Genomic DNA, 26,191 nt, shown 5'->3' with positions numbered 1-26,191 from the left:
TTGTTGGATGCAAGCTGCCGTTAATAACTAAGGAAGAAGAAGAAGAGCCAATCGAGCGTCGCGTTGTTGACGACCCGGGAGAAACAAAACTAGCTAAAGGAAAAGGAAAAGCGGCAGAAGAATGATTCATACGAGTTATGTCTCTTTGTGGAAAAGAGGATAAAGGAGTGTTAATAGAGCTTCGACTTCTTAAACAATCAATTCGGCTTCTTTAAATTTGGCGTTGTCACAACAGAGAAACTCCTTCGTACCTTTTTGGGAATAAAGCGGGGATTGGCATCAACGGGCTCTTCTTTCTTTTACATCTATTTAAAATGTTGTCTACTGGAGATGTTCAAGGTTATCTCCGTAAACTGGAAGCTCTCCTGCGAGTGATCAAGTACCCGGGATACGTCGACTACAATGGGTAAGCGTCACCACCGCCAGTCCCTTGTTACTAAAGAGATCCAAACTAACAGTATTCGCGTTACAATGTTTTATTAGTAATTTGTGTAAGAAAAACACTTTGATTAAAAACCACGGCTCTTCAGTTGTAGCATTTTTACTGCTAAAGGGTACAAAGCTCGTTCCCAAGAGTGCCTATTCGGCTCGACGCCATCGTTTTCCATTCCTATCTTCTTTGTTTGTTTGTTTTTAAATAAGATCCTTATTTAAAGATTGGTACAATACAAAGTAAAATGAAACAGTATTGCATTAAAGGTTTTGTACTTACAGAAACTGTACCAGAAACAAACAAACATTAGCCAGAACATACAATACACATACGCTAGGGGGAGAAGTTTATCTAATTAAACCAAAGAGCGGTGATTGAAGGATCTTCATTTTTCCACATACAACCATAGTTTTGGGTTAGCGGATTTCTTAATTGAATTAAGATATTGCAAAAACTCATAGAAAAGGAGGGATGTCTTCCTAAACATTTGGATTTGTGAATATGAAATTTAGCCTTTAAGATTAACAAGTTAATCATATCTATGTTGAATTGTCTTTGGTTTTTGTGGGGACCAAATAATACACGTTTCCAAAATAGTACAAAACCTTTAAATCCATCTTCTGAGATGAAGACACGTAATCTCTGCCAGAAGTTTTGTACAAGGGGACAAAACCAAAAAAGATGCATAGCAGATTCCTTACAAGTCTTACAAAAGCTACAGTTTGCATCAATGTCTAACTTGAATTTGCTTTGAAGATAATCTTTAGATGGGTAAATTCTGTGTATTACCTTATAAGAAATGTCTTTAACTTTGTTGGTAATTAAAAACTGATTAGGTAGTTTCCAAACTTAGAATATATATGTATATTCTGCACCACATCTCTGTGCGTTCATCATTTGTTTGAAGCCAGCTCACCTCCTGCAACCACTTTTCCGAGAATACGCGCTTCTTTTGTGGTTCGGACTCTTTGGAGGTGGAGGAACATCACAGTAATTGCTTAAAGGAGCTTCTTCGACATCTTTAAGAGTTCTAAACAAATGTCTGTCCTCCTCCAGAAAATCTTATGTACGCAAACACGCGTTGCAACTTCTTATCTTGTGCGCATTTTTTATTTTGACAGCGAATGCTCACCCGCGGACCACTTATGTGCAGCCCTGGTTATGCTATTCTGAAATAAAGGTCTAATAGATTTATTGTTGTTTTCAGAATACTTAGATAAGCATATCTTACCAATGACAGTTTGTATTGGAGATACCAACGGCATATGGTATGAAGGAATATTAGGTTTATTCTTAAAAAGCATACAAACCCCTGATGGTATTGAGCCAAATACTTTAGCATCATCGTCATGATTTATAGCTAAATTGAGATGTAGACAAAATTCTTCATTGGAGAGAAGCATACCATTTGATGTTTCCATTACATGTACTATCGAGTACAGCCTAATGTGCCTGAGGTCGTTATAGCAATGCAGTCGACCATCCCGTGACATCATTTGTATGTGACACGAACGCTAGAACAAAGGTGGATGTAATCAATATTGATATGAAGTACAATTAAGTATCCATCCATCCTCTTCAGCTAATCCTTTTCAGGGTTGCGGGGCGGCTGGAGCATATCCCAGCTTCCATAGGGTGAGAGGCAGGCTACACCCTGGACAGATTGCCAGTCTGTCTCAGGGCCAACACATAGAAACATACAACTATTTGCAATTACATTCACACCTATGTGCAATATAGAATTACCAATGAACCTAACCCCGCTAACTCCCAGAATATCACGCAAACACGGGGAGAGCATGCAAACTTCACACAGAAAGGGCCCGGCGAGGTGATGGACTTGAACTCAGGACCTTCTTGCTGTGAGGTATGCCACCGGGCTGCCCTAATGAAGTCTATGATATAAAATATTTTTTTGTATTTAATACATTTGTTATTCCAAATCAGAGATTTATGTCGGGAAAAATTATGTTTGTAAAGATGAAGCCAGCATGAAAATGCTTGTAACGGAATTGGAGTTTTGTTTGGGTGAGCAGGAAGAGCAGATCACCTTCTAATCAGAAGGTTGGTGGTTTGATCGCTGTCTCCTCCAGTCTGAATGGGCAATATACTAATACCAAGTTTCACAATGATCCATCGGAGTATGAATGTGTGTGAATGTTAGATAGAAAGCACTTGTGTAGAAAGAGCATAGAAAAAAGTGTTTGTGCAAATGGCAGCGAATGAGGCAAGTTGTGTAAAGCGCTACATAAGAAGGGATTCTGTCCCTCTATGTTTAAAAATAAGGTTTGGTATTAAATACCAGAATCTATGTTTGTCTCTAATGACACGTTTGATCCAGTTCAGGTTGAATTTGATGCTGAAAATGAGATATTTCTCTCTCAGACTGATATTGACAAATATGAATCCCCAGATAAGGTCATTACTACTTCTTTGGCAGGAATACCTTCAATTTCTTTATGGATACAAGCTTCTTTGAGAGGGAACAGGACACCTTTTGTTATTTGAAGTAAGACCTGATACTTCAGAGAAAGCATTAATACAGTTTTTTAATCTGAAACTCATCTTTCGAGGAGATAGCTGTATCATCTGTTAACTTCCTGGCCTGAGATGGCGATCCCTTCAAATGCATCATTGTCTTCCTTGCACAAAGCCTGATTAACACTCAACTATAATGGCATCCAAACAGAATTGAAGTCTTTCTGTAAAAATATAAGATAGTAATTTGACATCATTGTTAATTTGTGTAACTGGCCTCCAATTATCATTTTGTATCATTTGATTCTTATCAGGTTCAGGTGTAATTAAGCCCCGACACATTGGTGAAAGAAACCTACAAGCTTCTGTGGCCTCCTTTAAAACATTTAATAAGTCAGTGATGTGATCTTGAAAGAGCCTCTGAAATGTTCCAGTGAGTCCATCATCACTTGGGGATTTTTTCTTGTTCAGTTTACTGATAAACTGTTTGAGTTCTTTCAGAGATAATTCTTGATCACATCATTTCCATTGATTTTTGTCAATAATTTGTGCCCTCATTTTAATCTGTGTAAAGAAAGGTTAAGTTTTTTCAGACTGTAGCTTTTGGTAAAATCCCTCAATAACGACAGAGATTTGTTGAGTTTTCAGATATTTTCATTGTTCGTTCTAAGTTTATGTATGTGGTTGATTTCTTTTTTCCAGTTGGTGTTCCTTTTGCATTGCTCCATCCATTTACTTTGAGTGCGACAATAAGCACCCATAGCCAATGCTAATAAATAAGATTTAATTCAGAGAGTAGTGAACTTCTCATGCTCATGAATAAAATAGATTTTGTTTTAAGTCTCTTTTCTTTGACTTATTCCTTCCTTCTCTTCATTGCAGAAATGTGATATTTTGTGAATTGCCAGTGCTTTCTTAAACATTTTCTTCTGTAGCGTTTCTCCAATTACTGCTAGTAATATTTGTCTTTTTTAGTGAGCATATTATTATGAATATTATAAGCGTATTACTTAATTTCCATTCATAAATGCTAGATAACATTCCAATGGATGCAGCCGTTCCAGTATTTTGCTCAGGGACACTTTGACAGGTGGGCTCGTGGAGCCGTGGATCAATCCATCAGCCTTCATAAAGAAAGACAGCCCACTCTTTACTAGAGGTGGGAATCACCATACATCCCACGATACGATATTATCACAATACTTAACGCACGATACGATATTATTGCAATTTTTAAAAATATTTTGCGATATTCAGATTCTGTACATGAAGGTAAACTTTATCAATATTCATTTTATCTAATAACAAAGTCTCACACTCAGTCTTTCTCTCATTTCAGTCAGTTTTATTGTTGACAAACTGAACGGTTTGTATTATAGTCTAGTCCAACTTAACTGAATGCAACCATCTGGTACAATTACAGCTATTCTGAACTATGCAATTTATGAAAACTATGCAGCCCCTGCAGCAACTGAAGAATTTGAAAGTAAATTAAAACAAAATATAATTTTACGTTAAATAAAAAAGTTTTAAACTTAATTAAAATAAAACATGTCTTAAATTAAAATAAGTAAACTGTCATGTTTATTGCTGCCAAAAAAAAGTTAAACACATTTGGACAGTGAAGGAATGTCAGGATTCTTGCTCAGAAAAAGGATCAACATGCTCTGAAATCAGAGCACAAAAACCTTTTTTGTTACAAAATATCGATTTCTGCCGTCCCTGTATCGATACATTATTAGCAAACAAAATATCACGATACTACACAGTATCGATTTTTTTCCCCCACCCCTACTCTTTACCTGACACTTGCTCCCCCCAAGCTGCACAATAATCTTTGTGAGTGGAGCCTCTTAGTTTAACTGAGCTTGAATGGATCGCCTTGATGTTGCCAGTTAAACACTAGGTATCACTGTTGTCACAAAATGAACCCTGCAGATTTTAACACGTTCTACGTAGTGTGGTTGAAGCCATCCTGATAACCTTATCCCACCGACGATGTGGAGATCCAACTTTTTTAGATCCAATTAAAATCAAGGCAGTCAAAAAGATGCTGGAAAAGAGGAGAATTCTTGGAACAGAGTTTACACTGAATCATATGAACAGCAAGAAAATACATACAGAGTATAGCAAGCAAAGCAAAAATCCCGGGGTGCACAGCCTTAAGCACAGACAGCAGAGCGACCCAGAGATGGACAGCAGCAGGAGAAAAGGGAGTGCTGGGGTGTCCTCTGGTCCCCTAATATAGGACCAGTATCCCCGCCCCTGCTGCTGGGTAACTTTCCCACCCGTCCTCAGGCCAAACACAGCTGCAGGGACGGGTACCGACAAAAGTCTTGGCCAAAGGCCAGTCAGCACTCTGACTAGCCTTTTCTTTGGCTTATCACAATAGGTCAGAACCAAGTCAAACATTGCACATTAATCCCAATGATTAAATCTTACAACAGGCAGTCAGCATGTGGCATAATCTTATATTATACATGTAAATAATACCTGACCTAACTACATAGGTTACATGCTTATTCTCATTGTAGGCTTATAGTAGGGGTGTGTGTGTGCATGCACGGGCGAAAGACAAAACACTGACTGGCTGCTCTCATCAAAAACAAGCCAGTCGTGTAGCTCACCATTGTCAGCTTGTTTCACGTTTTCGTTAAAAAAAAAAAAAAAATCACAGTTTAACTTTGGGTTCTTCCCTTGACTCGTCCCACTAAACTCCAGAAATGTAAATCTACATTTCAAAAGCTACTGTTGAAATTTTCCTCCTCCTTCCAGAGCCCCTTTTCCATTAGCACCTCCTCGGATCGACTTGTTTTTTGTAGCCATTTCTCCCCTTGCCGGGTTTCAAAAATGGCAGTTTTAATTTTTGTGAACAGGATGCTCTCATGACTCATCGTGTGACGCTACTGACCAGCCAGTCTGACGACGTCACATTTTAGTATCTGCTCGGATCGCATAGTGGCATTTAGATAGCAGAAACCCAGGCGCATCTCAAATTGAACGTATTTTTCTGTTCAAATTTAAACCCGCCAGTGGCGAGTGCTAATTTCCACCCCTGCCTGTGCATCAAATGAATGTTAGGTCCAATGTTTCTTTTTGTTTTGTTTTGGGGGTTTTTTGCCCTTTTTTTTTCTAACATGCTCCACCCAATACTGAGAAATATCTCTGCACCTTCCAGGTTTTTCCAGTATGTTTTTTTTGTTCAGCACTTTGGTCCTTAGCAGGTTGTTCACAATTCTGGCAATAGACTGGCTGCTCTTTGTGAAGACTGAAAGATAAATGTTTGCCACTTAAGGCCATGCAGACCAAGTGTCAGCCTCACACCGGGGTTCCAGTTAAGCAGAGGTTGTGAATTGGTATCAGAGCACATGTGTGTATTCTGCAGCTTTGGCAGCACCGCCCATCATTTCACGGTTCTTGGAATCATTTGTAAGAAATAGTAAGAAAATACTTGGCTTGTTCTACATGATTAAGTATGTGTGAATGTATGTTAATAATGTAATAACAAAACAACCAAAAGCCTGTAATACCCCATAATACTACATTTACCATTTTGGGAAGATGCAGGATTGCATGATTGCATGAATTTGTACATATTCTGTAAGTATTTATGTTGAATGTAAATTTGCACATAATACAGATGGTTGTACCTCTGTCAGGTCTGTGTAAATACATATCAGATATACCAGATGAATAAAAAAAGAACAAAATGTAAATCTGAATGTTCTGAACGACCTGATTCTGAAAAGCGACGAATGTGTAATCAGCACAGCAGATGGATTTCTGTATCTGCTCTAATGCTGTGAATGCTGTTGTGTGTTACTCTGCCAGGCTGTCCAAAGGAGATCCATCAGCTTTTCTGCCAATACTGAGTTTCACTCTCACCTCCTTCTCTCCACCTTTTGCTGAGCAACTGATGGCAGCTGGTTTAGAGCTGACGGGTAAAACTGACCTCCGCTTTACAGAGGCCGTTTATAAGGTAACAAATTCCTGTGTTTAGAGTGTTGTCTTTTTGCTAATGCGCAAAAACTGTTATACTGATTGAGCCGCCCCTTGTTTCTCCGTGCTTCAAAAGTGCTGAGGTCTGCGCCCTCGGGTTAGATGCCTCTGTCAGGTCTGTGCTAGACACAATTTAAGTTTGATTCTTTGTTTCTGTTATATGTTGACAAAGCACTGGTTCATCCCTCGAGTTAGGCCGCTTTTTATGCTCGAGTGATTTACAGGTTGGTGTTAAGAGGCTTAACAAAGAAAAACCATTCTTCTGAAAATGGTCAGATACAAGGACTTGAGTGGAAATGAATGAAAAAGCCGCCAACGTTCAAAGAAAAAGGCCTCAGGAACTATTACTCAAGACCACTGTTAAGAAATGACAGAAGCTTATTGGAATAAAAAAATAAGAAAGAAATGAAGGATTGCTTAAGAGTTTTGCAGAGCACTATATGACAACCGTTCAAAGATGGTATTGACCTAAAAGTGTTGACCTACCATTGCCAAGAACATGGGTCTATTTGTGTTACTCTGTGTGAGGCCTGTTTCTGTGATTAAACATTGTTACGGGGATGCAACAACAGGAATAAAGGATGCACACAAACAGACTTAAGAAACAGTATGTTTGGTATAGGGAATGAAAAGCATGAGGAACTCACCCACATTAGTTACAACACAGAACATTTATCTGGTTCACCTTGTTGTTTGTTTCCAAATCCTGTCATGCTTCATTCATTGAGTTATGTTATGTTCAGTAATCACACAGTTAGCCTTTTGTTGTGTGAGGAAAGCAGTTATTACTGAAAGGAAAAAAATAAATATAAAGAAATGCTAAATATTAGGAAAAGGTGTATGGATAAGAACAGCTCTTATAATTTCATTGCACTGAAGAGTAGATCTGATGATGTCAGAGCGCTGCAGCAAGCAGGAGGCTAAACACTGACACAAAGCTGTCTGTGGCTGTAGCTTGGTATTTGTAAGGATAATGTGAGACACATTTAAAATAATACAACATCGTTTGTCAGTAGTTTTTACCTCTCAGTAGTAAAAAGCTGGTGGGGTGTTGTCGTCACCCTTCTACCAAAACCTTGGACAAGTTTGAATATCAGTGATGTCTACCTCCAGGTCAGAGGTCACGGTTTCTGAAAATCGTGTGAATGAGATCACTTGAGAGCAGGGTGATGTAGGGTGTTGAAACTGATGCTGTAGGTGTATCTACGAGGATGCTGAGCGGTACCACTGGTCACTGCCAGTATTTTCCACATGTGTAGATATTATACTTTCACACGCTACACTTTAAGGAAGGCAAGCCAAAGTAAGGAAAGCTAGCCATGGTCACAAGCAAGGGTGCAGAGAAAAGGTTTGTTGACCAGGTATGTAAAGAATAGATATGAAATTAAAGGGTTTACATACAGTGTTAACACATGTTACACAAGGGATAGCTAATAGAGCTATAGCGTGCCCATTCCTAAACACAAGCCTAATGTAGCATTGCTCGATAATGTCATGTGTGTTTTAATCCAATAATGATAACGTTCACTGGGAACGAAAGAAGTGCTAAAAAACAGCAAACACCAAAAAATAAAGCATGAAAAGCACAGCAAAGACTGCAGTTTAGATCTTTTTGTTTTCAACACTTCAGCTCAGTATGTGCTTCACTCTTCATCGTGGACCAGCAACAGCAGGAGTACACACAGACTGGCTGTAGCACGTACTGTGTACACTGCCTCCATCTGACCAAAGAGCAGACAGCGAGCCCGCTCTCTCTACTTTTAATCCCATTTACAGTAGAAAAGTGCTTTATAAGAAAGTCCATTCAGTCCTGTAACAATGTGTCCAGCTTTGTGAGTGTGTTTCCTGTCTCCGTTTTGTCTGTCAAGGTGTTACGAGATATCTTCCAGTATAAGCCCTTGCTGACCAAGCAGCAGTTCCTGCAGTGGGGCTTCTCTCAAAGGAAAATCTCTGTCATCTGTGACATTATTAATTTGGTCCTGCAGAAACACAGCCAGCTGAAGAAGGTACGAAACCTGCCATTTGTTTTTATTTCCATGTATTTGCCTCAAATGGAGAGCGCTTGTTCCAGAAGTTTCTGTAGTGTGTTTGAGTTTGTGTTTGTTGCTGGGTCACAAGTGGCACACTGTGTTACACCAGTCATTTCTCACTCCAAGTTTCTCAAAGCAAACATTTAATATATGACTTGTCACAAGATATAATAATATCCAAAGGTACAGAGAGTTGCTCAATGTTTTATTCCTGAGTAAAAAATACTGTTAACTACTCTGAACAGGATCTCCACAGGGACCAGTATAGCTCACTGGTTCAAGTAGGTGACCCATATGCTGCACGCCTACTGGAGAGGCAAAGGTTTGAATCCTTCCTGAGGCCATTTCTTGTGTCTTCTCCCTGTTCGTTCCCAGCTTTCCCGTCTTTTCTTCACTGTCCTGTCTCAGTAAAGAAAGGACAGTGAAAGAAATAAAGAAAAGCCCCGAAAATAGCCCCGAAAAAACCCCCCCAAAACATTTGAATGGCTCAGAGGACAAACCACTGAGACACACACAATTCAGCTGAGTAACAGTGTAACACAGCAGTGTAATGTACTGATTATTAGTTACTACATTAAACTATAACTGTTACATACTCACCACAAATCATATGTAGTATAGGATGAATATATTAGGCCAAAAAAGTCTAATATTAAGAATGTTTCTGATGATTTTTCTGAACCAAATACAAGTGTGTTGACTTTTAAAAGTCAGACTTGTTTGTTCTCACAGTGATAAATAGAAATACCATTTGTACCACAGTTTGCAGCCACACAGAAAACAGCAGAGGTGCTAAAGTGGTCAAATACACTGTCATTTACTTCATTGGCATTCAATACATTTCATAACATCAGAGAGCTGCCTTGATATTCTCCAGCAGTGGAAAAAAGAGACAAATTATGGACATGAGATGGGGTGGTTGCTGCTGAATAATCGTGCCAGTGGACCTGCCAGTTAAAAAATAAAACAGAACTGCCACCCATGTGCTTTTTTTTGTTTTTGCCAGTTTAAAAAATGGTAACAATAAAGTACATATGCATTTCTTCCACTGTATGGTACAGCTCAACCCCACTCGTGGGCCATTTATCAATATGCGTACTTGTGTGTTCTTGTGGACTTTGGAAGCTTCATCAGTCACAGCCCATAGTTCCACCTCACAGTGTGAGAAACGGTTACCATACAGCAGTCCTGTAGCCCAGAGTCGAATGCTCTGGCACCTAAGTCTGGTGTGAAGTCGTACATGACCAGCTGATGTCCAGAGAATGGCATAGCATTGTACACAACTGTACATCAGTGATGCAGTTTACTCAATGCGACAGGCACTCAAAGAAAGTCATGTCTTTGTTAACTGAAAGCCGTTCACAGATGTTTGGAGGATCACGTTTACAGAGAGGCGTGACGATAATAATGTAACATTAACAGCTGATCGTTGTGTTTTTATCTATTTTAGGTATCCAGGAAGTCATTTGTCATACATCACATGGAAAATCCTATGACATCTCCCACAAACTCCTCCCATACTGAACCATTGTCCTTGTATAATGGAACATGTGCCTCTGGTGACGTACACTCCCCTGATTCTTCCAGCAGTGACGCTGCAGAGCTGCCAGGAAAAGAGGATAAGGACAACAGCCTCCATGTTAGTGAACTCCTGTGACAGATGTTGGTTATTTGAGATTTTACTAACACGTGACTGCTAACCATGTGACATTAACTTGTCTCCACCCGTGAAAATCGTGATGATAATTTAGAATAAAATGAATAAGGCCCAAATCACACAGGCTTTGACGATAGTCAGTGGCCATCTGGCAAGTACCGGTTGTGAGGGGGAAACTGGGTACTCCCTGACCAATTGCAAGTGGTTACTCGAGGTTGATGGGAACATCTCTGGTAAAGCCCCTGTCAGACAGACCTGTGATTCGCTCACCAGTTGGCAAACAGCACCGTGTGATTGATTTGTTGGCAAGCATGGTAAATGGCCTGTATTTGTATAGCGCTTTACTAGTCCCTAAGGACCCCAAAGCGCTTTACATATCCAGTCATCCACTCATTCACACACTGGTGATGGCAGCTACATTGTAGCCACAGCCACCCTGGGGCGCACTGACAGAGGCGAGGCTGCCGGACACTGGCGCCACCGGGCCCTCTGACCACCACCAGCAGGCAACGGGTGAAGTGTCTTGCCCAAGGACACAAGGACCGAGACTGTCCAAGCCGGGGCTCGAACCGGCAACCTTCCGATTACAAGACGAACTCCCAACTCTTGAGCCACGATCGCCCCATAGTTGCCATAGTTGTCCGTAAGTAACAAATTTATTTATAAACACTCGCTGGCAACTCTCCAAGCTATAATGAATCTGTGGAAAGTGCAAATTGGAAACTGAGACCATTTGTGCTTTGAGAGATGTTGGGTACAGCTCTTTCACTTTGAAGCTTGTGTCACACTTTCTGAAGTTTTGCTACCGTCACCTCCCGCAGTCACTTACAACCAGTCGGGAAATGCACATTGTTTTCCCTAGCAGGGTGGGTGTATCATGTCCAATATACTGGACATTCTTTAACAAATGATGTCAAAAAATCTTAAAAGATTCAGTGCGTCTCAAGGTTTAATAGGCATGAAAGTCTGAGGATATGTTCAGGGTAGGTTGAACACATGTCAACACCATGAGTGGTGTATATGGCAGACAGGTTTTGGACCCAGTATGCAGGTCTCGAGAGGCAAAACCTGAACTCAAAAACGGCTTTATTGCATGTGACATTCCAGAAATGCAAAATAAAGAGCTCACTGGAGCCAGGAATACAGAACACTAGGCAATTAGAGAAAACCATGGCACTAGGTAGCAAAGGAGTCACACAGCAAAGAACACACATGGAGACAATAGAAACATGGCAGGTGATGAGGACAAGGAAGAAGAGTGGCAGGAACAAACTGGGAGACACTGGGAGAACAACTGAGCATTCATATGCTTACTTGACACAGACAAAAGGTCAAAATACATGGACACATGACTGACTGAGGAGATGAGAGTAACTACAGAGGGACACAAAGGGAACAAATAAGGCATGACAAGGCAACTGGACCTAAACTGGACATTGAAGCACAGGAGACAAAAGCCTACTTAAGTACAGGAAGTAACAAAACATGGAATCACAAACAGACAAAGCTACAGAAGCACAGGGACCACAGTGGAAACAAGATTCATTGGGGACCCTAAGGATGCAAAATAAACTAAAACCCAGAACTGAAGTAGATGAGAAAGCGCTCATCTACTTCGCTTAAAATATCAATATTGAAAAACGTTCAACTGAAAACACTGGGTCCAAACTCAGGGATGGTAACAAAAGCTCAGCTATGCAGTGTCTGGCCTCAGCAAGGTCAGTATTCTGGAGAAACGCCTGGAGCAAGGCAGGAAAACAGACAAAGCTAAGATACTCCCTACTTATTTAAAATATGTTGCCCTTTCTTTAGTCTTGTTTTAGTCTTCTCTCTGATAGACAACAGGAAAGAGAATAACCCGAGCGCTTCTTTTCTGTAATTATCATATTCTTTTCCAGAATGTGGGAGAAGTCGTCACCGTATCCAGAGAAAGCTGGGAAAAGCTGATAAGCAGAGTCCTGCTGTTGGAAACAAAATTCGAACAGAGAAATACAGAGGTAGGTGTGTGCACATGCTGTGACGTCTGCTTTTCTCCCTGTAATTCTGTTGATACGTGGCAATTGATTAGGGGTGGGTTTAAAACATTGATTTCCTGATTCAAATCAAATTTATATCGAACAAATGTAAACTTGATGCCAAATTGCAAAACTCTCAGCTGTGTCTGTAATCAAACCTCTAACTTTGCTCTGCTTCACTTCAGCAGCATCAGGTCATGTTCAGATGCTGATTGATGGTTTTCTTACGTTTTTGTTCTACTGCAGAATATTTTTAAGATTATCTGCTATAAAAAGCCAATCCAGGAAAATCTGCTTCATGTTTCTCTGTTTGATCTTCAGTCACTTTGACACAAAGGCCTCTGCTGTGATGCTCACACCTCTGATGAAGTCTCACAGTGTCAGCTTTGGTTTTATACATAGACAGGAAATATATTATAATTCTGATCATTTATAAGTGCATATCCATATTTTTATATCTGAGTCCAAATTTAATTGAATCGAATCAGGACCTCGTGAATCGGCTTTTTCAGATTAAATTAAACCACCTTTTCTAAATGATTGGTAATCTGCAACCAGTTTACCCAAATGGTTTAAAAATGGCCATTTTAGTTGCATCTCCTTTTGCCTTCTCGTCTTTTTTTAGGTGCACAATACACAGCCATGCCAGTCGTCTACCTCATCACATGCTTCCAGTTACACAATTGATCCTTCAAAGGTGAGTAATTTGCTCCTTATCTGTCCTGTGTTGTAGTCGTAATAGACCAAAGTGTAGACATGTGACCTTCTTGACTGTTTGTGCACTGAGTAATTTGGAAAAAAAGGTAATTAAGCTGAGTTGAAAACCTTATGTTTTCAAGCTTTCTCATGATTGGAATGAGTTAACCATACTTTAAATTTTGTGTTATTATTTTAAATTCTGTTCTGTTATGCTGTCTATGCAATTAAGTACCATTCATTTAGACCTGCTGGCACCTCCACGACTTCTTTGGCTGCGAGTCACAGTGACACGTATCTAAAGAGAAACCTCAACATGATATGGTAGAAATCACACAGTCGTTTAGGAAAATTCATTTGAGATGTTTGTAGTTTTGCTCAGTCACTAACATGGAGTGTTCTGGGATTTTGTGGAATCATTAAATCACTGCCTATAATTAAGTCTCAGGACACCTATTTGTACTTTATATCAGTCGCAAATAGAATAAACTTACACTTAATTATGTTTTTATATTTATGCTTTCCATCAGACTGTTCAACACCATCTGGGATGCAGCTAAAAAATACAAAACTGTCTTATGCTAATTTAAACGTTCATTTAATGGAATAAGTCTGTTGGCATTTTTGCCAGCTTTTCTTTTCTTTCTTTATAGTAGATTTTTTCCAGTCTTACTGTCTGACACATTTAAAGCTGCTGCTCAGTATTCAGTGGGATTGGTCAGATGTTGCCAGTGTCACCCCTTGCACGCGCGTGTACCTAGATTAGGAAAGCCAGGGTAACTTAACAGGTTGATAACCAGCTTCATGTGACCATTCACCGTGATTGCTGATGTTAGTGTCAGTGAATCCAGAACAAAAAGATACCCTGGGTATGTTAAACTTGCTTCCTGGTACAAGGCCCATATTTGGGCGTATGAGGACGACTTCTGGCTTATCTCTGCTATCACTACAGAAACTTATTTTGTAGACCAAACTTGGTAGGAAATCACCATTTACTGACCAATTGAGAACATTATTCCTGGATTTTATTTATTTGGGCGATCGTGGCTCAAGAGTGGGCAGTTTGTCTTGTAACCGGAAGGTTGCCGGTTCGAGCCCCGGCTCGGACAGTCTCGGTCGTTGTGTCCTTGGGCAAGACACTTCACCCATTGCCTACTGGTGGTGGTCAGAGGGCCCGGTGGCACCAGTGTCCAGCAGCCTCTCCTCAGTGCGCCCCAGGGTGGCTGTGGCTACACGCAGCTTTGCCATCACCTGTGTGTGTGTGTGTGTGTGTGTGTGTGTTTGAGATTGTGTCATTTGAAAACAGAAAACTTTCCAAGGTGTCCAAATTGAAGTGTTTATTTCTTAACCTGCTGTTTGTTTGTTTGTTTGTTTGTTTGTTTGTTTGTTTGTTTAGGAAGAGTGTAAATGGGCTACTGACGGGATACAAAACGTTGCCAACTTGTAAGTACCTGATTGTACTTCTGCAGTAGAAGCAGCCTGATTTTCAGTGTAAAGCTGTTTTGATGCAGTTATACTTCTTTAACTGTGAGATTTGCAGGCTGAAGAGCACCTCCAGTCTGTTGCACACTGAATCATCCACAACACACTGAATAATAACACTCAAAGCTTTAGTGCACTAAAGCTTTACTATACTTTAGTGCACTAAAGCTTTACTATACTTTAGTATACTGTATACTTATTATACAGGTACATATCCACCCATTAATGAGTTTAATCAGAGAAAAATAGTGAGGCTTAACAAACAGACAGAGATATCAAAGGGAGTAAAAGGTTTGACAGCATTAATATAATTCATGCAGAGATGTAAACCGGAGCACTCACAGTCAGCTCAATGCATCAACAGAAAGTTATCAGCACAACGATTCAGACAAAGAGCTTTTTAGGGTAAAGACTGAATATTATCAGTCACCTGACCTGCGTCCGACTGAACGGCATTCCACCAGAAACAGAGCGCTCTGGGAGAGCCTCGCATACAAGAGTCTGCTGGTGTCACCAGTTCCAGCACTAAAATGGAAAATTGTGATTTCACATGATGTTTTTGTTACTTTTGTCTTAATAAAGGTCCTGGTGCACCATGAGTTCATCAGTCAGTGACCCTCCCTCTTTAACGTTTGGCTACAGATTTGGTGGGCTTCCTGAACTCTTTTACTTTGCAGTAATACTACTTACAGCTGGTCACAGAATATAGGAGAGAGGGACTTGTTGCAAAGGTGCCATGCTATTACGTTACCGTGCTCAGAATTCAGAGCTCCTTAGAATGAGCCACTTTTATACCCTTGTAGCTTGTTGACTGCAAATACCTGAATTTTATCTCTATAGTGTAGCTGCACAAGCTGATGAATGACCTGTTAGTGCCAAACAGACATGAAGTGTACTTCACAAGTGCTGCTCTTTATATGGCAGCTGTTAACCTTCTAATTATGTTCTTAGAGCTTGAGCTCAAGTAATTAGTGATGTGGGTGTTTATCGTTTTCATTATGACTGAATGTCATAGTTCAAAGAAGTGGATCTGTACAGTTCAGTTGAGGGGGTACAAGGACCTTTGGCCAATAAGAAACGTCATTAATGTTAAACTTACTATAAATGTGTCATATGGTCATTGTGTGAATAATTATCAAGGAAGAGCACTGTCCTGTCCTCTAACACAATTAACCCAGTGTGAGTTACATGTGGGCGGGTCTACAGGAGGCTTTTCAGCCTGCTGTGGAGAGAATGATATAATAAATAGTTTTAAAGTGCTTTGTTGGCTCCATTTACATATAGGTGATTTTCACGTACTTTACCAACGACGTATATGCCACCCTGCCCCACCCCTGTAAGACTTTCTCGATCCGCCACTGTGACCGAAGAAGCTGCAGTCCTTTGAAGCAAAAGTCAGGGCAGAAAAACTCCTCACAGTCCGGCCTTAAGCGCGGGAGATTTCTTCCTGTGTTGTGACGTGGTTCACGGTGTCGTAGCGACCATCGTGCGGTATCAACAAAGGCTGCCGTTGTCAGAGGGATTTATACCAGTTACTTGTTACAATATGGAAGAAACCCAACAGCGTTCTAGTTTAAACAGGTAACCTTTCTCTACACGTGACGGGAAAGGCTCGGATTTCCACCGAGAAGCAGCTGAGTCTGTCCGCGTGTGGTGCGCTGTTACGTAGTGTTTTAGTATATGTTCCACCCTGAGCCAATGTCTTTCATTTATCAGTCCGTCACAGTGTTTTTCACATTTATTTTTAATGCTCGGAGGTCGTAAAACTGTCTCACTGGGCTGTTAGTGACGTTTCGAGTTTTATGGTGCGTTCCTGCATCGCCGGAAGTTCCCAGTTGGAGAGATTTTGTGGAATGCCAAAAAAAAAATTGCATAAAAGGTCGGAACATACCCCAAGTTACCGATCCAATAGTAAAAGCGTGAACCTTTAATCTGCACTGTTGTGGATTTTGACTCACCGTGTGCAGAGGCTCTGTTCCTGATAAGCGCAAAGTATTATGCTGCTCCCAGTGATACCTGCACGGCTCTACCTTGCCGAGAACCAAATTAAATCCCGTTTTTTCTACATTTATTCTCTCAAACACGATAATCGGGAGTGACGTCAGTCCCAAATACACTTCCTGTACTCCAGGTTATCTGTTTAGTCTCGCTTGAAGTGGAGTTTTCCGAGATCGACACATGTTTTGGTCCTTGTTGCAACAACAGACCCAGTTTTGCTGTTGACTGCTTAAAGCTTTCATCATCTTCCCATTATCCTTCTGTCTTCATGATTTCTTCCACCTCGATGAGTTCCCCCTTTCCAGACACTAGGAAGCATCTCCCACAGCCTAACACTGCCGCCTCTGCTTTTTCTCTGCTGGGACAGTTTTCTTTGGTTGCACATCTGGCCCTTGTTTCTCCAAACATAAGCCCCGTGGCTCTCAGTAGTTTGTGTTATCGTTTGTGGCTCAGTACAGAGGTTTGTTTGTCAGGGGGCTTATGTGAGTCATTTTGGGGGAAATATTATTTTTATTATTCATAATGTTAATTAAAAAAATAATGTGCAATACTAAATAGTAATACAATTCTTATTCATCTTTTAATATAATTAAAAACTCTCAGTGTTGTCATTGTCTGTTGGACACTAACGCTGGCACCCTACCATCCCTCTAAACTGCTGCAGAGGGCAGCCAGAGCAACATCCCAGTGCCAGACACAACAGGCACTGTGTCCACTCTTTCCATACTCTGACAGCTTAGCTGATTTTGGGGCAGGAGGAAGATCTACCGAGTATTAGTGACATGGTTTTAATGTTGTGACTAATTGGTGTATATCTGAATAGTATCAGTCTTGTTACAAGTGCTGATACTGAAAACCATTATGTTCAAGCTTTTACTAAAGGTTATGCACATTGAGCTTCTACTCAGGAGACTCTGTGGTGTTTATATGTAAATGATTGTTTTGGCAGCTCATCAATTAATACATACGAATGTACACATCAGATAACACAAACTGAATCGTAACATTGATGGTGAGGTACCAGAGTGACGGCTCACAAAGCTGTGAAGTCCCTTAAACCAGAATTGGACAGTTTTTGTTTTCTCTCACATAACTTCATAAATCTCTTGGGTTTTTTCTCTATAGTGGCAAAACCAAGAAAAGAGAGGACTACCTTGAGTGGCCAGAGTACTTCATGGCTGTGGCTTTTCTGTCAGCACAAAGAAGCAAAGACCCGAGCTCCCAGGTACGTCTGCGTTTGCTTATGTGTCAGGGCTGAAACAGATACTTTACTATGAGTTCATATCCAAATTTCTGGTGTACAGAACTGAGGTGTGGTTCAGGTTTAGAAGAGTCTTTTACTATGAGTTTACTGTTGTTGTTGTCATTTGCATGTTGGCATGAGAATGTGTGGTTGCTCGCTCATCTCTCCCCAGCTGTCTGAGGACACTGAGGAGCTCCCAGGCCGGCCGAAAGGCACAATCTCCCATTGTGTTAAAATATAATGTATTAGCAGGAATGTTTCTAATGCAATAGTTTAATGTGAAAACGGTCAAACGTCACCTTCATTGTCAAGCTGTCTTCGCACAATCCTAGTTTAGTTTGTTTCCTCTTGCTGCCAAAAACAGGGAGACAAGGTTTAGGCCTGCTCAGATGTGATGTTCACTGTTGATGTAATGATTATTTAACACAGTTACTCAGACTCTGAAGGAAAGAAAAACAGGGAAAAATTGAACGTGCCCCAAAAATTGTATTTCCTCCCAATTTAAATATGCAGATGAAAGAAAGAGAAAACACACACAAATTTAAGGTGAGCTGAATATTAGAAAGTCTGTCAGGGAGCGAATTTGGGGCATGCATTATTGTAAAATAGGACGTGGTGGTATAATAATTTTAATTTGATGGTCTTGTTTTTATAAATATAGGAATCAGTTCTTTGTGTGTGTCCCTCTCTTTATGTCCCTCTGTCTCGGTGTCTCTCACAGGTGGGAGCATGTATAGTGAACCAGGAGAATAAGATAGTGGGCATCGGTTACAATGGTATGCCTAATGGCTGTAATGATGACCTGCTGCCATGGTCTCGCTCTGCTGATGACCGGCTTGACACTAAATACCCTTATGGTGAGAATGCACACTGTCATTTTTGCTTTCTTCTACAACAGCTTGTTTTAAAATGGTGTATTTGGTGCATTAAAGTAACAAAGCACTCCTGCTTTCATCCACCTTATGTGTGGGAGAATGTCTGGAGTAAACCAAATCCTATCTACATTTGCACCATACTGCCAAAAGTATCTGTTCATCTGCCCTCACACCTGAGCGACTCATTCTTTCACAGATGTTTATCTGTGTGTGATTTTATGCACCTGTGATCATGGAAGTGGGTGGAACAATTTTCAAACGTTTGGCCAGTTGGGGGCAGCAGAGGCTACATGATGAAGTGCTATCAAACTTGCAGTGTGTTTTAGTGACTGAGGTTTGTTTCGATGTCATGTCTCACAGTGTGCCACGCAGAGCTGAATGCTATTATGAATAAGAACAGTGCTGATGTGAAGGACTGCACCATGTATGTGGCGTTGTTCCCCTGTAATGAGTGTGCCAAGCTCATTATTCAGGCAGGTGAGTATTAACAGCACACACTGTAACTGTTTCTACATTCATACTGATTCATGAAGGTCCAGGTAATAATATTAGGAGTCACAGCCGCCAATGTTGGCAGAACTCACTTCATTTTTAATAATAATAATAATAATAATGGATTATTATGGTCTGATTGGTTAGCCATCACCAGTTTGTCTGAATAACAAATCTAGCAGACACCCAACAAAGTCAGACGACTGTATTTGTCTTTCTGTGACTTGTCCCTTGTAAGAGTTATATATTCAGTTAAAAGTCCACACCTCCATCCCATAATGACTGATTTAAAATATGTTGTCAAGTAGAGTCAAAACTATTTAAAAAATTGTGATTAAAGCACATTTCCATTTGTGCCCAGCTATTATTCTACAAAGAAACTTGTTAGAAACAGTATTTTTATGGCCTCTCTCGGCTTTGATAACAGCTTGCATGTTTTCTGGCATTGCTCTTGTATTTGCTGTGATGCTCTTTTGTTAGTGACTTACAAAAGGTTTCTAGCTGTTCCCATCGACCTGCTTTGGATGAAACTTTGTGTGATCCATCCAAATCCACCAAATCCCAAAAGTGTGCAGTGGAATTAAAGTCCACACTTGAGTACTTGAACTGACGGACTGTCCGAATCAAAGTTACTTTTTCTTGGTTAGTTAAGCTCGGCGTCGCTTTAAAGTTTGCTTGTGGCCTTTGTCTTGTTGGTGCCCACAACAGTCCAGAAGGGTTTCCATGATGCAACAAGATGCTGTCGTAGACAATGTCAATTTTCACAAATTTCCCCATGTTGTTTCCAGAAATGTAACCCCGCGTGCGTGCGTGCGTGCGTGCGTGTGTGTGTGTGTGTGTGTGTGTGTGTGTGTGTGCGTGCGTGCGTGTGTGTGTGTGTGTGCGTGCGTGCGTGCGTGCGTGCACAGGAACAGGAACAGTACCTAGTTGCAGTCACCTGCAGCTCCCTGAGAGATCTGAAGTCTTCCTGTACATTTGTTGACCTCCTTAATGCTCAGTCGCTGCTTCTTAGCAGCTATTCTTCCTTTTTCAGCCTTGTTCATTCAGTTGTCTGATTATGGTCATTCTGAAAATCTTCTCAGACTAGTTAAGACTTCTTCGTAGCAGTAATCTTCTTTTCTCTCCCAGTACTTAAAAGTTTGAGGTGTGTGGCATCTGTTTCAGTCAGCTTTCATTTTCTGCCTCTTCTTGGCACATTTTCTAAGTACCAGTGTTTGCAGCATGCTTGACCACATCGTGAGAACAACATCTTTCCCCCTATTTGTTTCAAAGACCACCCAGTTATTCACATTTTCATTTAGTTCTAGATGATTTAGACTGCTCAGAGAAGACATAAATTATAATAACAATGCGATTTGCTGTCTGTGCAGGTACTCGGTCACCCAGGATGTGGTTGTCTTAGGAGCTTGAAAGGAAGGCAGTTTGACTTCTTTAGGTTTTTTGAAGATGAAAACAGCCTCTCATCCAAGAGGACGAGAGGCTGTTTTCAAACCAACAGTGTTTAAACCCCAGTGGTCGCTGACCATCTATTAGTCATCAGTGTTATCATATGAGCCAAGGTGTGATAAGAGGGCGTAGGGGGCGACCGTGGTTCAGGGGGTTGGGAAGCTCATCTTGTAACCGGAAGGTTGCCAGTTCGATCCCCAGCTCTGTCTGTCTTTGTCCTTGGGCAAGACACTTCACCTACCACCTGCTGGTGTTGACCGGAGGTGGTGCAGCCTCGCTTCTGTCAGTCTGCCCCAGGGCAGCTGTGGCTACACCTGCAGCTGCCTCCACCAGTGTGAATGTGAGACTGAATGAACAGTGGAATTGTACAGCGCTCTGAGGGTCTCGAAAAGCGCTATAAATGCAATCCATTATTATTATTATTATTATTATTATTATTATTATTATTATTATTATTACTACCTCCAGGGGTTTCAGGTGAGCCACATCCTATCACCTGACTTACTTGTCAGATTAAAGGTTCACGCTTGTGATTCTCCACAAGCCTAGGAACTTTTAAAACTGCTCTTAAAACTCACCTCTTCTCATTGGCTTTTAGCAAGCTTTAACTTATTGTTTTAATTTATTGTTTTATCAGTGAGGTGTTTTATGTACTTGTGTTTTATTGTATTTTATATTTGTATTTTCTTGTACAGCACTTTGGTCAGCCTTGGTTGTTTTTAAATGTGCTTTATAAATAAACTTGACATACACGATGTAACCTGGTGCAAAGTGTGAGTGTGGGTTGTGGCCACCACCTCTGTTCAATAATGGTCATTCACAGTGGACATAGATGGCCTTTTTTACATTTAAGAATGTGATTCACTGCTACATCAGGCTGCAGAGTGGGTCAGTCCTTTGGAACAGAAAAGCGTGTATATTTAAAAAGTGTTAAACCCTCATCGGTGTGTCTGTTACTTAGTGTTTAATCAATTAACCTTAATTGATTTGCAATATTCCATCCTCTGTAATATCAAATAAGATTAATTTATGACCCCTCCCTCACTTTCTCCAGGTCTGAAGGAGGTGGTGTATCTTTCTGATAAGTACCATGACACACCTGAAATGACTGCTTCCAGAAGGCTGCTCAGTATGGCAAAGATCGAGTGCAGGTAAGTTACACGTTAGTCTAGAAGGAGAAACTGATGCTTTGTTGCCTTAAGTACGGCCAAACTACTCCGGACCAGAGACTGAATTCAGGCCAGGCGGTGGTTACGTTTCTGCAGTAGTCTGTCTCGGACACTTTCAGAATGTTGTAACTCAGGATGTATCAGGAAGCTTTTCCATGCTTGCAGAATCCCACTGCTGCAGATATTATGGCCAAATAGCAAAACGAAAGCTTGTGCTTGTTCTTAAAAGTTGTTGTGATGATGGTGCTTCACCTAAATTTCACACAATTCCTCCTTCATTCAGTACAGAGAAAAATCTCTGTGAATGTTGTCATACTGTGACTGTAGTTGAGACTGCCCAATAGATGCATGCTAAATCCAATAGCACGAGTAAGTGGAACTGCATCCAAATCTTAAACTTCAGATTTTATATCAGTTGCAATAAAACATTTCTTGAGTGCAGAGGCTAAAGTGGGTGTATTTTTGTTCTATTTCTATTTGATTGCTTTACAAAGTTACCAAGAACTCTGCAAATTCACAAAATTCAGGTTGCATTTGTAAATTGGATGAGTGACGAGAGGTTTCTCCCTCTGACAGCGCTGCGTCCAGATGAACACAATCAAACTGTGGGATTTACCTGGATGACTGAGCATGCATCAAGACATACAGTACGCTTATTTACATAGCCCCAATTAACAACAACAGCTATCTTTTAGACGTGTTGACTTACAATAAGTCAGTATAAACAAAGGACCACCAGATCTGAGAACTAAGCGGACAGACATGGAAGGGAGCACAACAAATGAACTGTGCAAGTGAAAATGTGGTGAAAGGGTTGGAATTGTTATGGAGGTCAGAAAAGGATGATTGATGTATTTGATTTAAAGGGAAAAGAAGATGTAAAGAAAAGTAAAGCGCCTGTTTCAGCGGGAGAAACGTGTCGTTTTCCTCAGCTGGGATGAACGGCTGAAAAATAGGATCAAGGGTGTGCAGAGCAGCCACAGCTCCACCTGCTGGTGATCCCAAGAAAGTACCAAATCAAGATTTCACCAACCCTATAGACCAGAGGGATCAAAGTCATTTTACATTTTACAACCACAAACAGCTCACTTTGATCCTAAGGTGGCCAGACCAGTGAAACTCTTTTCTGTCAGTGTAAAGAAGTTACACATTTAACTGTTTGTTTGTTTTTTACTAAAGCAAAAAAGGTTGGAGATTGGCCTATAATTAGACTGCTGGGTCTAGAGATGCTTTTTGAGTAAAGGTTTAACTACAGCCAGCTTGAAGGCCTGTGGTACATAACTGATTATTAGAGATAGGCTGATCATATTTAAGATCGAAGAATTAATTAATGGCAGGACTTCTTTGAGCAGTTTTGTAGGAATGGGGTCTAAAAGACACGTTGATGGTTTGGAGGAAGTAATTATTGAAGTTAACTCAGAAAGATCAATTAGAGAAAAAGAGTCTAACTTAACATCAATGGTACTAAGAGTAGCTGTAGATAATATTACATCTGTGGGATGATTACTGGTAATTTTTTCTCTAATGATTAAAACTTAATTTGTGAAGAAGTTCATGAAGTCATTACTAGTTAACGTTAAAGGGATGGTTGGCTCAACAGAGCTCTGACTGTTTGTCAGCCTGGCTACAGAGCTGAAGAGAAACCTGGGGTTGTTCTTATTTTCTTCAATCAGTGACGAATAGTAAGATGTTCTGGCTTTGTGGAGAGCTTTCTTATAAAGCAGCAAACTATTTCTCCAGGCTAAATGATGATCCTCTAGATTTGTGACACGCCATTTCCTCTCCAGCTTACGAGTCATCTGCTTTAGGGTACGTGTTTGAGAATTATTCCACAGAGTCAGGTACTTCTGATTAGAGACCTTAGTGTTCACTGGACCTACAGTATCCAGAGTCGTACGTAGTGAGGAGGTGAAATTATTAACAAGATAATCGACCTCTGTTGGAGTAGCGTTCAGATAGCTGCTCTGCTCTGTGTTGGTACAGGGCATTGAAGATGATAACAGTGGGTGGATTATATTCTTAAACTTAGTTACAGCGCTTTCAGAAAGACATCTACTGTGATAAACGTCTACTCTCCACCGCTGTGTAATCAATTATTGTAAATGTAAATGTTATCAGGAAATGATCAGACAGGAGAGGGTTTTCAGAAAACACTGTTAAATGTTCAGTTTCTATGCCATATGTTAAAACAAGATCTAATGAGCTGTAGATAAGGTCTGCTGTTAGACTAAAATAAAAAGGTACCCACCAGAGCACTCACTGTGAACGATGCACTGATCACACCTGCATTTTAAAGATAAGAACACAGCTGGTCACAACAAAATAAGAAACACACTAATAAATAATCGTAAAGGTAGAAATGATCAACTTTATTATCTTGTACAGACCTGCATGCAGCCTCTCTGTTCAGGCCTGAGTTGCAGCTGTGCTGCTCTGGATTCGACTCTTTATTTGCTACGATTAGTTCTCTACAGTCTGGACTCTGCTGTTAGTGAGGGGAAGAGCTGTGTCTGTCTGCAGCCACAGCACTGTTTGTATCACAGTTGTTTCAAACGAGTATCGTAACCCTGCACTTCTAGAAAGCTCATCATACAGACAAGACTCGGGGAGGCCTGTGCAACTCGGGGGCCGTTTCAGGAACACCTGCTAGACCCAAGTTATGATGCTCGATGTGGCTTAAAAAGATCCCAAGACGTGTCTGTGAGCTGAACTATGGATTTTTGTGGTTACAAACCTCTACATGAACCTTGTTATAACTTATCAGAGTAGGAGGCCAATAAAAATCTTTCAAAGGTGCATTTTCTTTTCTTTAAGCATTTTCTGTGTGTAAAGGTGCGTCTCTGACCAGTCTGTGTGTGTTTGGTGTTTTCACAGGCAGTTCAAGCCCAAGAGGACTGAGATTGTCATTGATTTTAGCTCCATTAACTGCTCTGGAATGCTGAACTGTGCAACCAAGTGAAAATGCAAATGCCTCACCTTGGGGAGCTGTTGAATGAGGCAGTGAGTCAAAGGGACTTTGATGCCTCTTTTTGTGTTTGTCTTCTCGCCTCCTGCTTTGTCCAAAGGAAAACTCAAGGATAACCTGACTTTGGCATCTTAGATATTTTGATTTGCTGCTTTAACGTTTTTCTTTTAAAACTTCCTCTGGGTCAAGGAATTCATAAGGCTTATGAACAAACTGTTGTGAGTAAATCAGAAATCTGTTTCTGTCAAGCTTCCAGGCTCGTTCTCCTCCATGAAGATCACTTAACCTTTGTTCACATTCACAGCTGAGACTGGGAGATGCTGTCATTACTGCTGGCACTCGGAGCTTCAGCATTCAGTATTTTATCACTACTTCCCTCCTCTCGGCTGATGCCACCTCTACAATACTGGGCTTTAATATTGTTAATACGAGTTAGCTTCATGCAGCTGAGCCTCATCACTCATTAGAGCCAAATGCTAGTTTTAATTAAGCAAACAAGCTGTGAAAGGCTGATTGTGTATTTTTGTAAATATGATTACTGCAGATCCAGGTGACGTAGGTGCAGCGACTAAAGATCTTGGATGAGGTCGAATCCTGGTGACCTCAACATCTGACCTCAAAGTCGGTGTCAGAGGTCAAGTTTTAAGTCTTGGTGATAAGTCAGGACGATTTCCCCGTGTATGTAGTGCAGCTGCATCTACTACAGGATGAGGTGTGACGCTGGAAGCTGCCAATATTATTTGCAATTAAGTTCATCAAACCTGTTTACCAAAAGTAATGTCTGTAAATTTGACCCCATCCCTGACGTTTTACTTCTACTCTTTAATGCCTCCTCTGTAGTGAAGAATGTCTTTACTGCAGCTGGAGTCAAGTGTCAGAAACAAGAGCACACCGTTGTTATTTTGGACCTTTGTAACAGAATGTTTGATTGTACCACAGTAAATCTTTCATTCATTAAACACGCGTGAAAACGAATCATTTGTTTATTTTGTGTCCGTGCACCACTGAGGCCCACACAGGTAGGAAACACTGCTCACAGCCATGTCAACTGTCACTGCAGCTAAAAAAACTGGGACACATTAATACTGCCCATGTTACACATTATATTATTTATGTTATTGTTATTCTTAGTTAGTGGGGGGGGTGTTCTTACCACTGTTTTTTCCTGCTATGGTGATGGTAATCATCAGAGATGGGCGGTAACGCCATAGCA

General features: G+C 40.7%; 1 protein-coding gene across 2 annotated transcripts; it reads left to right on the top strand.

Annotated features, from left to right (window-relative positions):
* Positions 1-39: 39 nt before the first annotated feature.
* Positions 40-25,953, top strand: LOC308394833 (uncharacterized protein). Of its 2 annotated transcripts, none has more exons than XM_080879396.1 (12): positions 40-406; positions 6,743-6,890; positions 8,779-8,916; positions 10,391-10,579; positions 12,496-12,594; positions 13,238-13,309; positions 14,705-14,751; positions 17,914-18,013; positions 18,753-18,888; positions 19,267-19,383; positions 21,899-21,995; positions 22,590-24,881. In XM_080879396.1, exons 1-12 carry the CDS (start codon positions 315-317, stop codon positions 22,603-22,605), a joined length of 1,251 nt encoding a protein of 416 aa, XP_080735522.1. In that variant the 5' UTR covers positions 40-314; the 3' UTR covers positions 22,606-24,881. The 2 variants fall into 2 exon arrangements, with proteins under 2 accessions (XP_080735522.1, XP_080735521.1); XM_080879395.1 differs by lacking the exon at positions 22,590-24,881 and adding an exon at positions 24,888-25,953 and having other exon boundaries at positions 41-406.
* The last annotated feature ends 238 nt before the right edge of the window (positions 25,954-26,191 follow it).

This window comes from Rhamphochromis sp. 'chilingali' (genome assembly GCF_963969265.1).
Source record: "Rhamphochromis sp. 'chilingali' genome assembly, chromosome: 4".
Lineage (NCBI taxonomy): Eukaryota > Metazoa > Chordata > Actinopteri > Cichliformes > Cichlidae > Rhamphochromis > Rhamphochromis sp. 'chilingali'.
Note: the sequence above shows the minus strand (reverse complement) of the source record. Positions and strands in the feature narration are given on the sequence as shown.